The following is an 18,594-nucleotide window of genomic DNA, read 5'->3' as shown; positions in this document are numbered from 1 at the left end:
GAATTACAGGAAACGTCTGATCTCTGTAATTGCAAACAAAGGTTTCTGTACCAAATATTAAGTTCTGTTTTTCTGATGTATCAAATACTTATTTCATGCATTAAAATGCAAATTAATTATTTAAAAATCATACAATGTGATTTTCAGTATTTTTGTTTTCGATTCCGTATTTCACAGTTGAAGTGCACCTATAATAAAAAATTACAGACCTCTCCGTGCTTTGTAAGTGGGAAAACCTGCAAAATTGGCAATGTATCAAATAATTGTTCTCCCCACTGTATGTGTGAGAGCCGGCTATTGTACCAAAAGGAAAACACAATCCTCGGGGCATAGGTGGGGGTGAATTGGTGAGTTGGAAAGTGATCAAGCAAAGATGGAATTCATGAATCAGTTTATCAAAAGTAAAGATAATGAACAACTCTGTAAGACAACTCGTATAACCATCGGTGATGGTATGGTGACAAATTACATGACACACAGTCATCGTGGTGATGATTACCACTCAATGCCTATGTGTAAGTGAGTGCGGTAATGTACAAAACAAGCCAATATAAAACCATGATCGGACTTCAACACTCAGCTCGATCGATCCTTTACTTCTTCGTGAAGTAATCCGTTATGTTTGAATGCCTCAAACTCTTGGGCATCTGGTGCATGAGAAAGGATTCAAACCGGTCATTGTATTCCATGATGTTGGCTGGGCAATCCTCAACCGAAAGACAGTATCGGCCGAATATTTGGCCGAATCGGCCGAAACCGAATATTTGGCTGAGCCGACATTTGCCAAAACCAGATGATGAGCACGTCATCGACATCTTCAAAGGACACACATTTCACGCATTTCACACTTCCCACCGGCCTCACGATCTTCTCCACTTGTCCAAATATCTTGCTCTTATTCTTCAAGATATCGTTCAATGTCTGCTGTTTGATGTCCAACTTCTCAGCTATGGCTGTTTTCTTCATCAGTGGGTTTGCCTCGCAAAACTGGATAATGTCGTTTTTTTCTTGGTAGTTTTTAGTTGTAAGCTTACGATTAGTCGCCATTGTCCTGCCTGCAGTGCGATCAACGTGTGTACGCAGTTATAAATAGCCTATCACTGGTGTGTAAACCAATGAGCGAGCATCACGATTCCATGAAATCGGGCTTCTCACGAGGCAGCAGTTCCGTGTGACGAGTTAGTAGTGGTAATTTACTTGAGTTTCCATTACGTGGGAATGGACAACATCTGATGACTTCGACGAAGTGACGACTTAGAGATGACGACTTACAGAGGGATGACCCTTTATTCAAAGGGTTTTAACATGAGATAAATTCGGGACTTTTTGACGCTGCCGACTTTGGCGAAGTGACGAGTTACACACTGCCGGCTTACACCTCGTCTGCTGTGTGTTTCTATATATATCTTCTTCTTCTTCTTTCGGCTCCTCCCGTTCGGGGTCGCCACAGCGGATCATCCGTATAATCCGCATAGTGATTTGGCACAGGTTTTACGCCGGATGCCCTTCCTGACGCAACCCTGGTCGCCTCTTACGACACAGGGATATGGTACACCTATTTTAACCGGGGTATACACCGGCCCAGTACACTGGTACTCATTTCGCCGACCTCGGAAGGATGACAGGCTGAGTCAACCCCCTGGTGTATTAATTCAGTGGCCCAACGGGGCTTGAACTCAGGACCTTTTGGATCCCAAGCCGCTGCCCTAACCACTGCGCCAACACCAGGTGTGTGTGTGTATATGTATATATATATATACCAGACTTCGATATATATATATATATATATATATATATATATATATATATATATATATATATATATATATATATATATATATATATATATATATATATATATACACCAGACTTCGATATATATATATATATATATATACGAATTCGCGCCCGCCAGCGTGCGAACGGCGACGTAACTCCAATCACGGCACGTCCCCCACCGGACGGACAATTCTGTCATGACCCTCTCAGAACAACGCCGGGAGTTAGTTACGGGTGGGGGTTTAACCTCACCACGATCGTGCCAATTGCCCACCTGCGCAGGATAGGGTTGCTCGCCAAATTCGATCTTCCTAAGTACCTGCGCGAGTGGTCGACCGGGCGATCGTACCACGCCACAGGCCGACTCCGGACACGAGCCGCTTAAGCGGTCCGTTCCGTGATACAGTGATAACTTAGCGGTGTTATCGTCGGCCTTGACGGTTCCAATTAATTACCGGGCGTTTTAAACCCACTACGAACCCCTTACGTGATGCAAGATGGAAAGTCAAACAAAGGAAAGGACGCAGCGAAACGGGGAACAAGTTCACACAAGCACGTTTATTCACACACACACACAGACAAGCACGTATCCACAGCAAAAGAAAAATGCACATAAAAAGCAAAGGAAGAGTTAATACCGAATACGCGTACACACGGCAACACTTAAAACAATACTACTTTAAGGACAGGCACCACCCACAGTCATTTAAACAAACCCAAAGAAAAGAAAGGACTTCCCTTGGTGCGGCCGTCGAGTCCTCCTCCCACGACTTCCACTCCGAGCTCCGTCTCCTTCGCCGTCCTCCACTGCCGACTCGACCAGACTTGACGACGACACAGCTCGACTTCAACGAGCTCCTCGGGCTCCGCGAGTTCCGCGAGCTCCACACCGACACAGAGACACTCAACCACGACGACACAGCTCGACTTCAACGAGCTCCACGAGCTCCACACCGACACAGGGACACTCGACCACGACGACACAGCTCGGCGAGGACCCAACAACGACTTCAGATGGAGGCGAGTTCCACGAGTCAGGGAGAGAGCGAGAGGAAGAGGGAGAGAACGCAGGAAGAGGGAGAGAACGCGCCCCGCCCGTGTCCGACTTTTATAGCGCGGGGCTCTGCCCTTCACTCCGCCCCGTTTTCGGCTCCACCCTCCTCCGAGAGGGTTCTTGAAAAGGGGCGTTCCCTCACCCCGACCGCCTCACGCTGTCCATCCACCAATCGGCGGCGAAACGCCCTTCCCCCCTTCCCTCACACCAAGCGTGGGGAAGAATGGCGGGAAAAGCCCACCAGCATCCTTGGCAGTTTTTGTTCGTTTGAAATCAAAGATAGGGAAAGAAAAACGACTAACTGGAGGATCGCAGCCTTAACGGATCACATAAATTCCCTCTATACAACGGGTTTGGGCTAACTACACATGTACCTATGGAGATATCTCACCTGAGGGCCCTTTATGGTGTAATGCGAATTTCCACAGCCGTAACAATATATATATATATATATATATATATATATATATATATATATATATATATATATATATATATATATATATATTTTTTTTTTTATATATATATATCTATATATATATATATTTTTTTTTATATATATATATATATCTATATATATATATATATATTTTATATATATATTTTATATATATATATATATATATATATATATATATATATATATATGTGTATTTTTCTATATATATATATATATATATATATATGTATTTTTATATATATATATTTACATTTATTTATATATACATATATATTTACATTTATTTATATGTATTTATATTTATATATATATATATTTACATATATATATATATATATATATATATATATATATATATATATATATGTATGTATGTATGTATATGAGCCTGGTGTGACTCAGTGGTTAAGGCGGTGGCTTAGGATCTTTGGGGTCTTAAGTTCGAGCCCCACTGGCCGCTGAGTTAGCATCAGGGGGGTTGACTCAGCCTGTCCTTCCGAAGGTTGGCAAAATGAGCACCAGTATACTGGTAATTATCCATACAGGGTCGAAGGCGACTTAAGGGTCAGTGTCAGGAAGGGAATCCGGCCGTAAAAACATTGCTGCAAGAAAGGGTACCATGATTGGAGCTCACAAAAAAGTTGATGCCTGCTCATGGATAAAGGCTTTCAAATGGTGTGATATATATATATATATATATATATATATATATATATATATATATATATATATATATATATATATATATATATATGTATATATATATATATATATATATATATGTATATATATATATATATATATATATATATATGTATATATATGTACAGTCCAAGCTCGTTACTATGCCACCCGTCGGGACCGAGGAAAAGTGGCATAGTAGCAAGAGTGGCATAGTAATGAGAATTTGTAAAAACGGCCTTATTTTCTCAAGTTACCCATCTGTAGTTAATCTTTAGACAAAATTTATTCCAGCAAGTAAAAGGAACGACTGTTGTATAAGCTAAGCGAACAGCGAACATACACACACTAACAGAGTTCACACACTAACATATGGCATGGCGAGAAATTCACGACACACAAAGCTTTCAAGAATCGTCGGCTGGCGCATCTTCTTTCGGCGGATCTCGTGCATCTCGTTGTCTAGCCGATCGCACGCTTGCATCACACCGGGCTTCCCGCTTCTCTGCTGCATGAACTTCCGGACGGTGCTACAAGCGCGCTGGGCTTCCTCGAACGGAACGATTTCCTCCTCGACAGTTACCTCGTCATCTTCGCTTTCCACCGGCTCCTCACTGCACAGAATCTCCTCCGCAATCTCCTCCAGCGTGAAATACCCGCCAGTCGCTAGGCGCTCGTCGGCTTCGAGAAAGTCAGACAGCTCGATCTCCTCGTTCTCGTGCATCTTTTCCTCGGCAGGCAGAGCTTCCCAGATGTCGGGCAGCTCCGCATCCTGTGGCTCAGTTTGGATCTCCTCTTCGATGAACTTGGCCTTCGCGAAACAGTTCCTGATCGTCGACTCGCCGACCTGCTCCCAAGCACGCCGGGCGACGTGTAGAGCGTCGAGCAACGTGAACTTGAACTCCTTTCCCTCGTCTATGGCCCAAGCCGGCGGCATAGCAGGAGCTTCTTGTAGTGGTGCTTGAGGTTCTCTATGATTCCCTGATCCATTGGTTGCGAATTGGCTGTCGTTTTGGGTGGGAAGAAGACCAGTTGGATGTTGTTCAGCTCGAGCTCGGGAGGGTGGCCAGAGAAGTTATCGAGACAGACCAGCACTCTGCGTCCCTGCTGGCCGAGTCGTCCGTCCCACGCACGCAACATCTCGAAAAGCTCCGCCGTCATCCACGCCTTCGAGTTCGCCTTGTACTTGACCGGGATCTTTTTGTTCTTGAAGGCACGGGGTTTCTTGGAATTGCCAATCACCAGAAGAGGGAACTTCTCACTGCCGCTCATGTTTGCCCCAACCAGAAGAGTGATCCTTTGCTTGCTTTTCTTTCCTCCAGTACACCGCTCTCCCCTGAAAGCCATGGTCTTGTTCGGAAGCAGCTGCCAGAAGAGTCCAGTCTCGTCCAGGTTGAAGACGTCGTCTGCGGAGAACTGCCCGAGTAAGGGCCGGAGAACCTGTTGTTGCCGCTCAAGAAGGGATTGTGAATCCACCGCTCCAGCTTCACCCTGCACTGTCTTGAACGTGATGCTGTGGCGCTTCTTGAAATTGCCCAACCAACCGTCGCTCGCCATGAAGTCTGGGATGTGCATCAGCTCGGCCAGTTTCATCGCCTTCTCCTTGATCAGATCGCCGCTGACAGGCACATTCTGTCCTCTTGATTGCTTCAGCCACATGAGCACTCCCTCATCAAGCTTCGGGTCGTGAGCCTGCGTCAACTTCATGTGCTTCGATGGAAATCCAGCTTTGATTGCAGCCTCGATTGCATCCTTCTTGCTGAGAATGCCCTTCACGGTGGTTCTCTTAACTTCGACGCCCCATTTCTTGCTAATCTCCCTGGCCAACTTGAACTGATTCGGCTCCTTCTTCGCGGCATCGATGATCTCCTTCTTCTCCTTCAGCGTAAAGTCGGTTCGCTTGCGTTTCTGAGCTGACATTATGGGCTGAATTTGGAAGCAAATGATGGCACTGTTGTACGTGTGCCTGCGTGTCTGTGTGTGTGCTCGCGCTTTTTTGTGTCTCGTTGTGCGTGTTGTGATTGGCTTGTTGTGGCTGGCATCGGGGAGAAGAATCGCGTGTTTTGACACAGTCTGACTATGCGCGTACGTATTGAGTTATGTTGTGCGCAGCTGGACTGTAGTTCGTCGCTTCGCCTTTGGACGTGAGTGTGATAATCGAGCACTGCGCAATACAGACTTTTTCACGACTCGTGCCTTTTAACAGTCACACAGTAGTGGCATGGTAGCGAGAGTAGGGGTGGCATAGTAAATTTATTTTGTATTGAATTTTGTCGGGACCGAGCAAAAGTGGTATAATAGCGAGAGTGGCATAGAAGCGAGGTGGCACAGTAATGAGCTTTGACTGTATATATATATATATATATATATATATATATATATATATATATATATATATATATATATATATATATATATATATATATATATATATATATATATATATATATATATATATATATATACAGTCGTGTATATATATACAGTATATATATACAAAAAAACGTGTGATCCAAACCGCCCCAATCTTTTACAATATATATATATATATATATATATATATATATATATATATATATATATATATATATATACAGCTACAATATATATATATATATATATATATATATATATATATATATATATATTGTAGCTGTATATATATATATATATTGTAAAAGATTGGGGCGGTTTGGATCACACGTTTTTTAAGAAGAACAAGGCGCTTCCAACAAAAAGTAAACACTCGATCGACTTTGCTAATTTGACCAAAAAGGCGAGAGTCGACCCGCTCTACACCGACAAGCCTCTACACACCATCCATAATGTCATCTCAAAACTAAAGCACGCAATACCAACTGGTGATGAATCTGGAGTAGTTTACCATTCATCATGCAACGACTTGTGACCAATTCTACATTGGTGAAACTGCAAGAAATTTAAAACAACCACAATATGAACATGATAAAGCAATTCAGGCCATAAGTGGGGAACAGAGACATTAGGAGATCTGTGGAAGGGAGAGGGATGGGGTGGGGAACATGTGGTATACAAGATGGATATTGCAGGGACTTTTGGGAAGGAAAACAGGGAATTTGAAGGAGGTGGGTTTGGGGTGGATTAACGGGGGTAGAAAAGATCATGGTTTTGGATGAGGGGAGATAGGTGGTGGTGAACAGCCGTTTTGAAGGCCTGGAGGGAAGATTGGGATTGAACAGAGTGAGGGAGTTTATTCCTTCCAAAGGTGGGAACAAAAATAGAGCATTAACTACAAAAATGGAGAAAAGTCGACAGCAGCACAACACAATATGGAACGTAATATGCTAGGTATTACATACAGAGATAGGAAGACATGAAAGGGTCAGAGAACAAACCAAAATTCAGGATATCTCAGAAATATTGGAACTGAGGAAATGAATATGGCCAGTACAAATTATCAGGTCAGATAACAGGTGGACAACAGTTGTAATAACATGGAGATCTATGGACGGCAACAGGAAAAGGGGAAGGACGTGCCCTCGATGGATGGATGAAATAGACAAATATTGGGGAAGCATCAACAAAGCAAGTGAAATTGGAACAACAAAGCAAGAGACAGAGCAACACAGCGTCAACATGCTGATGCTTTCGTCCAGCAGTGGACTAAAAATAACTGATGATTATGATGCCGCCCTTCGACCCTTTTGACCTTTACACCCTTTCGACTGCTTCGACCCCTTGATCTTGAGACATTTTAGACCTTTATACCCATTTGAGCCTCTTTGGACTCAATAGACCATATTGTCCCCTTAGATTATTTACACCTGTAACTACTGTTGGAACATACCCTTTAGACCTTTAAGACCATTTATACCCTTTAGACCACTTAGACACCTTGACCCTTCATACTTTTTAGACTCTTTCGGCCCGTTTAGACACTTTAGATGTCTTTCTGCCTTTTAGACCCCTCAAGACATTTTTAGACCCTTTCGACCCCTTCAACTCCTGAAGACATTTACACCATTTTGACTGTTTAGGTCCCTTGACTCTTGGACCTTTTAGACCCTATAAACATTTACACCCCTTCAACAGCTTAGACCCTTAAGACATTTGTTTGCCTTTGAATTCCTAAGCTGCTGGACAAAATGAGTTCAAAGCTGGTGGTTGTACTCGGGGATGCCCATGAATGTTTTCGATGTTTTTGATGATACAAACTTTAATGGCCCGCAGAATGTGGTGGGGTGGGGGAGTGGGGGATGCAAATTATCTGTGCAAATGTGTCAATTGGAAGCCGGCATTTCAAGTCATCTATATATTACTAAAACTCTCATCTTGTATATATGTTCCCGAAATACAGCCAAAACGGTACATGATAGCGCAAAACTTTTCGGCCCACCTTACTCACCATTCTCCTGCAGTGTGCAGTATCAAGTTTCGTTTAAATCGGGCAACGAAAAAAAATTATTAAAAAGTCAATTCCCGATTCAGTCAGGAGTACTCTTCAGGAGTTATTGATCAATGCAAACAACCTCAGCGGTATAGTTCGCTGGAGCTATCTTAATTTTTTTCTTGAAATGATTTTTTTCTTCAACCGCTGTCACAACGGATTCACAGGTCATCTAGTAAATCACAAAAGTGGAAGAATTAACCTGTCCATAAGGACGGATTCCTTGCTAGTAAGTAATACAATTTGAAAGTAAAATTGGTTGTAGACTTGAGTAAAGGGTCCAAAGCTGAAACAAAATGTAACTTTGAAAATGGCCGAAAGCTATTTTCATTATTCAAGTTTTTCTGATGGAAATTTAAGAGTGTATTATGATGATCTGAGACGATCAGAATCGCTTAAACTTAAAGATATGCATACTCTGCACTTTTGAGCTGTCTAACCTGGGTTTGAATCCTGACACAGCTATAACCATTACCAAGGCAGGGCAATTCATCAATGTGCATTCTGTCCATTAGAAAGATGTTAAAACAGAGGAGGATCCATCTACCAGTCCTGGATATTGGTGGACGTTAAATATCCCACAGTTTATTTTGTGAAGAGTAGGCGAGTTGTCGCAAGTATCCTGAACAAATTACAATTCCTGCCCTGGCTGGCTGCTGCAAAGGTAATGGGAAATCACCCAATGGAATCCTTACCAATAAACTGCTTCGGCATCACTGACGCTCTGTTAAGAATATGGTACATGGATGATGTTTAATGAAGATCTATATGAATAAAGAATAATTTCTGGAGCAGCAGACATTTTTCTGGGTGGTTCAGTTTTGGAGAGAAATGTGGGTGACGAGCAGGTTTTTTTAAAGCAATTTGTCTAAGATTGCTTGTCTTTTGATAGTCTGATAGTTTGAGATCTTGAGCAGCCACAGACGTTTCCCTATCAAGGTGGTAGGTGACAAAAGTCAATTGTTTTTCTAGTTTAATTTCAACAATACAGTGAAAGAACAGAGCATATTGTTGTGGGCCAGTCGCGGGGGAATCCATGAGAGAGGGACTGTCTCGGGCTCCTCTCCGGACTCACCGGAATCACAGACCATTGCACACTAATAACTTTATGTCACAGCAGGTCGCTAAACGACCGCGAACACCAATAACTTGACCACATGACTTAGGGTCCTCCGTCTAACAAACCGTTTACCGAGGCTCATGTGACCACCTTACCAGGAAATGTGCCCTCGGTACGTACTTGTGTTAACAAGGTTACCTACCGGATCAGGTGCAGCTAAGCAGAACTGCCAAGTACGTAGAGTAGATATGAAACAATTATTTGGGGAATAACGTCCCGGCTAAGTTAGTGTGCAGGCCATGCTGGACAAATGAAGGAAGATATGAAAACGAGCTGGGAGCATTTCTAAGCAGCACATTTATTTAAAACCAGAATGCGAGGAAAGTTATATAGCATGGTAAATGGGGTTAATGCAATGTACAACAGGGAAAGGAAGGAATTTGTGTGGTGTGGCAAAAGGCAAACAATATTACAAAAGGAGATACAGAACATACTTATCCCATTCGATCTTATGCAGTCTTAACTTACGCTATGACACACAAACCTGAGGAAAATTAGAGATATCCCAGAGAATAAGCAGATGAGGGTAAACGACCTTTCATTACCTGATGCGGTCAGCAGACCAACGCAGTCTAGAATGCTTAGGAAAAAAGATGTGGGAGGAATACTGGGTATGTCTGGAGTGTGGAAGTGTGAGGTGTGAGTGTAGTGCAATGTGGGGGTGCAGTGTGGTGTGAGAGAAAAATGTGAGGTGAAGTTGGTTCGGTTCACTCCTTTAGTTCCTGCCCTTCAAAGAACAGTCGGGTTTTGGCCGCGTTGACACTCTTTTGTGCATCCTCAGTAGATGAGAGAGAGATCGAGATAGATGGAGGGATGGTAGAAAAAGATGCGTGAGAAGAAAGTCTCCATCCTATCCATGATAGAATCTGTGTATGTGTCTGTAACCTAATGAGGATTGCTTGCAATGGAGCGGCCCCGCCTCGTGGCAGCAGTGTGAACACCCCCCCCCCCTCACCCCACCCGCCACCTCTTATTCACGGGGACTCGCGGCACCTCTCGCTCTGCACCAATGATCCACAAACTCGCCGACTGCTCCACTCAGCATTCTCGTCTGGCTCTACAGTTCACTCTGCCGCACCACCGACAGCCCCTACCACGATGAGTGAGCGAAAGGACGAACAGCAGCAGCGATGCACTGACTAAAATGGCGAAAAAGGACCTTGCTCTGCTCCACTCTGCCCTTTTAATTTCCCGGACCAGGGGAGGGGCCGAGAGTCGGATTAAAATGAGCTGTAGACGAAATCATGCTCCACTATTTGGGCATAGCGGTTGTAGCCATGCCCCGCCAGGCCTCAAAGGCGAAAATTGGGTCAGCTTCTCGCTGACCTCGTCATGCGTCGGAGCTCAGAGTTTCATATGGGGCCGTGGTCTTCGGACGTGTTTTCCGGCCCCGAACATGCGCTGGTCTTCATTCCAATGTGGAATTGCAAAGAAATCCCTGTGCTACCTGTGGGTCCCTTCATGAGCCACAGCACACGTTCACACCTCGCGTTATGCCTTGAGATAGCCTGCCCCACGTCTCCTCCGGGTCCCTTGAGGCTACGGTGCGAATTTGACGACTCTGGGGCAGTTGTAGAGCAGGGCACTCTTGTGACATTCCTAGTGAGAGATGGTGGCCATGTGACATTTGTAGCGAGTGATGATTACCACATGGCATCCGTAACGAGAGGTGCTTGTCACGCGTGTCTGTCATGAGATTGATGAATAAAGGTCGCTTGGAAACGTGAGTTGTTGCGGGGGAATTTTTATCAGTTGCATGAAGCGGTTGTGGTGAGCATGGTATGGTTTGGTGAGCGAAATGGTCTGAGGTGAAATGACGGTTGGGATTTTGCTCGCCATTTTGAATGGAAAATTGGCACGCAAACTCCAAAGGACCGATGATGTATCAGTGCGCCAGGCAATTGTCGCACCTATACATCAGATGCGCTCACAGCGCGAACATACTGGAGATTCTCGCCACGTGTTTGCTTATTTCCTTATGATTGGTGTGTGTGCTTGCTTGTTTCGTGTAAAAGAGGTGTAACAAAGAAAAAGTAAAGGTTGAGAAGATATAAGAGACCTAACTGCAAAAGTCCCATGCAACACATCTTTCCCCCTTTTACCCACGAGACATATGGAAGGGACTAAGTACGATACATACAATTGAAATAACTGTCATGGGATTGCTGCATGGTGTGTGCTATCGCCTTGGAGGCATGCGGTTTTACAGAACCGCAACAACATTGCAAAATGTTTAAAACCACTTGGTCTATCCAGGTTTTTGAATGTACTTTACAACTAAAATAGTCGATATACCTTTCACTCTTGTTCAGATGAATAGTCTTAATACAAATTTTGATAAAGTTAATGAACGAATATCGAACCTCACAAAATATTTTTTGCAATTATCATAATTTGTCTGAGAGACTGTTTATCTTCATGATATAGAAAAGGAGAACTGATAAATGGTGCAAAAAAATGTTCTGAAAGTATACTTTATAAATCACATTGCTTCATATTCAGTTATTTATGTTTTATGGTTCTGTCTGTTATGTCCTTGTGATGTTGCAGACCCTTTGTCAACATTCTTGAAAAAGAGGAAAGACGAACAGAGAAGCAAATCCTTGAAGAGCAGGGATGTGCTGTACAACTCAGAGATCACTTTTGACTTCCCTCTCTCGGATGAAGATGAAGATGAGAAGGAACACAAGATTAATTTTCTAAAAAGTAGACGGACGTCTGGAAAAGATTCTGAAAAGCTTCCGGGTTCTGTTGCAGTACTGAAGACCGGGGTTGTCGAACCGACTGCTGGAGTTAAACAAGAACATGAAAGCGTTCCAGACATGAGCAGTAGGCACAAGGGAAACCCTGAGATTGGAGTAGCTCCTGAATTAACACAAGAACCGGTGACGGAGACCGATAAAGCCGTGGAGTTGGATTTCAATACGGTTGAGCCCAACACCATGGAAAGTGGACACGATGAAATGCTCGCAGGACTAATTGAAGGGGAATCTGCGATCACTTGCAGGAATGAAAACGAGGGATTGCTCTTACAACAACAAAGGGATTTCAAAGAAACGTTTTCTTCCAGCCTCCCACAAGGTACAAATGAAAGTTTTTTTGATGCAAACTCAACTGTTATCCAAAATGATGTGATGGTCATCCCGAATGAAACAAATAATGTTTTTGGACTTTTTTTAATCAATCATTTCAAAGTTATTTGACTTGATTGGTAAGGATAATTAACGTAGGTATTGAGTGCCTGTTGTGTTGATGTAGGGACTGAGAAATAATTTAAACCTCCGAACTCTGACTCCAGACCATCTAACGTAAGACAACGAATCGTCTCGAATGAAGGACCTATTGAATCTAATAATTACCCAGCTGTTCGTTATTCTGTGTCGATTTTCAAAATAATAACCAAATATCAAAGGGAAATGTTTTGTCCATATGGAAGGAGAGCCAATTGGATGCCATAATATGTCAATGACTTGTTTAATCTTTCGGGAAGGACTATAAAAGATATGGTTGTTGTGCCAAACGAACTCTTCCTTTGTGAGTTTCCTGGTGTATTGCTGTACCCTGATTTGTATTTCGTTTATTTGATGAGTGGATGCTTACAAATGTCACCAAGGTGTGCGTGCGTGCACACCTCTTTTTACCCTTTGTGTCTGAATTCTGAAGAAGGCCGTTCACTTGAAAAGCACAAATCACCTTGTCAATATGTTTATAGTGTTGGAGAGCCTGCCCAGACAGGAACCATACTCTAAGATAGAAAACTGTGTAACCAGGTGTCAAGGAACCTCCTCGAAGACCAGACCACTTCCTAATTATCAGCGAGAGAAGAAATTGTAATTTGTTGATGGTGCCAGCGATGACTCGCCTACTCTTCGCAAAGGACACCTTGGGATGTTTAACGTCTACCAACTAATGCTAGCAGGCGAGACAGGCAGATTTATGTCCATCCAATTGATGGCACTGACACTGCCTGCGAAACACCAGAATGACAGTTTATAGCTTCGTCAGGTTTCTCAGGGGAGAGTGTGCGCACCTCCATGCTATCCTACCGGCCCAACGCATCAATGCACTTCATGACATTTACCACACTCTACTGCCTCTAATGTAGGCCAAATGTCACATCAGAAACGTGTACTTCAAACTTGTACGTTGACCCTGTTCCTTTTACATCACTGCAGCCGAGACAAAATCACATCCTGAAATTTCTCATGGCCATACACCACACCCAGGAAGGTTTGCCTCGTGTTGTTCGATTTCTCGATTTACCCAAAGAATAAATTTTTTATCCTCTTCTTCCTCTAATCGTCCTCACTTTCCAATTGACCAATGTGAGTCTTGTTCTGGAGAATGATTTTTGCTTCTTCAGGATTCATTCATTACCTTCAATAACTAAATTATGGATGTCTGCACCTGATGGAGTAAAGAAAATTAATACAAGCGCAACGTGTGAGTAAAAGAAGCAAGCGTAGTTACCTTTTCAAACCGAAAAGGTTAATTAGATTTTTTTTCCGAGGATCTGTATTGGGACGTAGCACTCCTGAATATTCACGTCACACTAATTTTGTTGTTTTCATGACAACCATGATTTATCTTGAAGTTATGGAGCCTTTCCAAATGTTCGGCAATCTTCGTGGCATCCCTCCCCCAACACCCCGACCGAGGAATAAGAGTTCATCAAAGAGCTTTAAGTACAAGCACCGAGTCAGCCACCGATATCCCTTTGTTCAGTGTATTATTTGTCGAGTGCAAGACCTCAAAACCTGTACCTTCTTTGCTGCAGGTGGATGTACCGCTTCAGAAAAGCATCCGGACTCTTCTTCTGTTGTGCAGGTGTGGAACTCTCAGCATCGAGTTTCGATTTCTGTTTACAATTTTAACCTTATTCCAATGGCCTAGAAAGCAGTATGGCTTAGAGGTAGCATACTTGCTTTGAGATGACTCGTCTCGATTGATTTCCCAATGAAAAATAATGCAAATTGTTGTCCTGGTAGTCTCCTCTGAATGAAGGCCATTCCGAGGACACTTTAAGCCAGCTGTCTGATGTTGGAGCACCAATTTGTAGACACTAAAGATGCCTTGGTATAATTCAGAGAAGGTAGGTTGCTGTGTGCAAAACACAAACACCACCTGGTGACTTCCGCTATTACACGTTGTCTTTTTACAAGCAGTACCTCGATGAAGTATCTACAATTAGAATTCGGGTACGTCTATAAAGTACATATTATTTGAACTTGCATACGTCTAGAAAGTACGGAACGTACATATGTCTATAAAATACATACGGTTTAGAACATGAATCTATACATTGCAGTGAAATTGAAAAGGTCTGTTTATCCACCGTGTGAACATAAACCGACAAGGTCGATGCATAATCTATCCACCACAAAACCACATAAACACAGACCTGGTGAGTGTCTGCAATCTCTGATTGCTCTTTCTAGTTACTGGGAAGGCAATAGCAAACAGGTAGTGCAAAACTGCTTCAGCAGTACCTGGTCTCCTCTCAGCATCACACTTGGATTTCATCATACTCTCACCCTATTTCTATTCCTAGCTACATTGGCCATTCGTTTGTCTTGGTCACATTTAAAGGTGTTGATGATTTGCACGTGATATTTACTTCCATTAAGATATTGATCAATATTCACACTACATGCTACACCTCTCCAAAGAGATTCTAGTGTGAAATATGTTAGTTTGGTCTGTCGTAATTGGATACCATATAAGATTGATCACCTTTCAGGATGCACCCTTCGCACCTGGGACCGAGTGGCGTTATGTCGTGACGATAAAGGTAACCATGTGCGAATGTGCGACCATACGCCCGACAAGGTTTTCCCACAATTGGGAGTTTCTGGGACAACCACTCACATGTCTTTCACCATAAAAGAAGGACAGGACATTTCCAAATTTGTTGTGTTACATCAGGAAAGCTGTGGCCTTATCGCAGAAAGCTGATTTGTTTTGTCCGCTCGTCTTACACTGGAGGTTTGCTGTGCTGACGTTCCGATCCAAGCTATGGCCCAGAAACAGAGATTATCTCACTTTTGCAGCTTTCCTCTCGACATCTTTTATGTTTGGTGCGAGTGCTTCGGGAGCGACAGAATGGCTTTGTTCGCAGCACGTTCCCAGCTGAGCTGGTGTTGTTATCGAAAGTCGAAGTTACAACGGTCACGTTTTCATTTCTGAGTTGGGCACAGATAACCGAATAACCCTTATGACCATAGAAATGACTGCCTCCGTGTTCCCAGCAGATCCGAAACGGTTTCACAACTTCGTAATAGACGGCAATACGAGTGATATGCAAATTGAAAGTGGATGCTCTGATGGAGCGCAGTTGTGAAACCTTAATTCGGATTTCGACGGCATATTGTTGAGAAATGGGATCCACAGCAAGAAAAAATAACTCGTTTGGGTCCAGGCAGGGGACCTTTGCCAAAAAGAGAAGAGGTAGAAGAAGAATTGTAGTTTGGTGGTTTTTTTTGGACTGAAACGTTTGTCCAGGAAGGATGTGTAGTTTTTTAGGTCGGCAAATATAATTGCATTTGTGCAATGAAATGGAGAGATAACTATTTTTCTCCTCCATCATGCCAAATACGGAATGGCGGTTAATTTGAGTCCAAGGAACCTGGCGTGTCGATCAGGTGACTGTCGGACTCCAGACGGGCAGAACAGAACCGTTGTGGGAACGAGAGATTGCCGCTGCAAACATTGTCGAGTCCAGTCGGTTCACACCTTTCATGTTCCGGTACTCGAGCTCCAACTGTGTGGAATTTCTTGAGCACAACATGGTGGATACCCTTGGCCATACATTTAGGTGATTTTCATTTCCCTCACGCTTTTCCAGTATGGCATTTCACCCGACATTAAGAGACAAGGACAGGTATTTTGTAATCCCTGAAAGGTCGTGTATTGGCAGTATGATCATGCTTTATAGTACAATCTGATGTGTTGTCGTCATTGTTTGAAGGTTGACAACAGCAATGGTCAAACCACTACCCCTATTACTGCACCTTGTGCACATCCGTCCGTGCAATCTACAGGTATGCGATGATGCATGAAGGAAGGACCTCATGTTTGTTACTGTATATTCAGAGGTTTCTTTCTTTATTCTTGGTGATCTGCACAATTTATTGTCATGCATACAGTTGGACCATTAATATCTATTGTAGACATTGACTCTTCGGTCCACGTGTCATTTGTCCCCCTCATTGCTTTTACTCTATATATTTGTATTGTTCTTGCTCGTAGGACTCATAGAAAACGAAGTCAACTCTCATGGAAGGGCCAAACGATCAGAGGAAGCCACTCGGCCAGAAACAGAATGTGATGCCCCCATTCCGGCTCCAAGACTCTCTCGCTCTGTGCCCTCAGAATCTGACAGTCATACGCCCTCGGCCGTAATGGTAAATTGCAACCTGCCAGCAGACTGTGAGACATCTGCAATGCCACCAGAGGTAGGACCCTCGACCGGGTGTAAGAATCGTGATCGATATAACCCTCTGTATGAAATATAATGCCCTTGTTATGATGAAACCTCACTCTTCACTGTAAGTTGGAGCGAGAGGGGGCATGAGATTCTTTGTCAAAAACAAGTGGCGAAGTTTTATCAAACATAAGACTACCGGAAGCTTTCATAGTTACCCTCACCAGAGGGTATTGCATTCAGGTCCATTTCTTTCTTTGTCTCTCTGTCCGTTTGTGTCTGTCCACACATCACGTGCTGATGTAGGCCACAAATGCCACAAATGCCACCTTGTGGTAGCCAGAATTGCATGTTATCTTTTTTTCAACTGAATACCTCTATGAAGTATGTACATTTGGAATGTGAGTATATCTGTAAAGTATGTAATACCGCTTACTGCACTGGAAAACGTGGGGACAGGAATACTGTACTTTAAATGGTGGAGACTTGTAATACCCTCTCTCACCTGGAAGTGATGCTACACGATACACATTTACACAGATAATTTGCTTCCCTCATCCCCCATCCCCCCCCCCCCCAAGATCACCGGCAAAGATATAAATGCACATATGCATTAATGGGAGTCATGCTGATCCGCTGTAGCAAGTCTGGATGTAATCGGCCCAGAACTCATGCAGAAGGAGTAGCGGGACAAACAAACATCGGTCCGTGAATTACAATGAAGATTACCCATTCCAATGCAATTAACTTCTGGCTTTTTTAACGATATTATATTGAGAATTAACATGGAATAGGTCACAACTCCATTGTCGGGTGCTGCAGAAGCACATGGAATCGAGCCCAAATGATGCATCTCAAAAAGATAATTACGCTACATCTGGCCTATCATGCCCAGTACACAATGCAAGTCCCCTAGCCTGCTTCTGTTCCAGATGTAGCCATCCCTTTTACAAACAAATCCGTCTTCCCACGGAATGTGTTCAAATGACGATGCTTGATAAGCTCTCTGCTCTGGTTCATATTCTCGAAATTTCTTCATTGGCCAGAGCCTCATTCCAGAAAGGCAAGTTAATGGAAATATTGATGACTTGAAGGAATTAGTATTGACAGGTGTAATGTAACTTGAAAGTGCACATTTCTTTGCTTCCAGTAATTGTTTACTTAAAAGGCATAATTAATAAATGCTGAAATGTTTTACTCTGATCGATGCCACATGTACTGAACATTAAGAGTGTTAATCGTAGGTTGTATTCTTTCTGTTCAAGCTGCTGCAATCTGACAAGAAGGTCACCATCGTGGAAGAATCTGAGCAGGAAACGAAAGAAGAGGGAATGTCAACAAAAGAGGAGATGAAAATGGAGAAAAAGCGGGAAAGGTTCTTGGCTTCTTAAGCACTTTGCTGTGATATCTGTCAATGTAATTCTGTGTCAGGGTTTTTGAGATTGAATGGGATGGGAAAGTAACGAGGGAAACCGTCAACTGTACAATTCTTCTTGCCGCTTGTTTTTCAGGCCCAGTGTGCGGTCACTAAACCAGGCGTTCACTCTCGAGTCCAAGAAGAGAGGCATTCGTCCCGTCTCGGCACAATCGCGTTACCTGGGTTGCTTGCGGATTCTAGATTCACCTCGCGGACCTGAAAATCCTTCTGATC

At 43.2% G+C, this 18,594-nt stretch overlaps 1 protein-coding gene across 1 annotated transcript in view; it reads left to right on the top strand.

Moving 5' to 3' along the window:
• Nucleotides 1-18,594, top strand: part of LOC147033787 (uncharacterized) — a 174,615-nt gene that overhangs the window by 137,690 nt on the left and 18,331 nt on the right. Inside the window, exons 7-12 of the mRNA XM_085882746.1 lie at nucleotides 12,071-12,601; nucleotides 14,298-14,347; nucleotides 16,488-16,560; nucleotides 16,769-16,974; nucleotides 18,209-18,318; nucleotides 18,455-18,594. The exon at nucleotides 18,455-18,594 is cut by the window's right edge and continues 38 nt beyond it. Of these exons, the coding sequence (XP_085738872.1) occupies nucleotides 12,071-12,601; nucleotides 14,298-14,347; nucleotides 16,488-16,560; nucleotides 16,769-16,974; nucleotides 18,209-18,318; nucleotides 18,455-18,594 (1,110 nt within the window). The remainder of the gene's footprint in view (nucleotides 1-12,070; nucleotides 12,602-14,297; nucleotides 14,348-16,487; nucleotides 16,561-16,768; nucleotides 16,975-18,208; nucleotides 18,319-18,454) is intronic.

Source organism: Eptatretus burgeri, chromosome 1, assembly GCF_056783735.1.
Source record: "Eptatretus burgeri isolate ZD-2024b chromosome 1, Ebu_testis_v1, whole genome shotgun sequence".
Classification (NCBI taxonomy): domain Eukaryota; kingdom Metazoa; phylum Chordata; class Myxini; order Myxiniformes; family Myxinidae; genus Eptatretus; species Eptatretus burgeri.
Note: the sequence above shows the minus strand (reverse complement) of the source record. Positions and strands in the feature narration are given on the sequence as shown.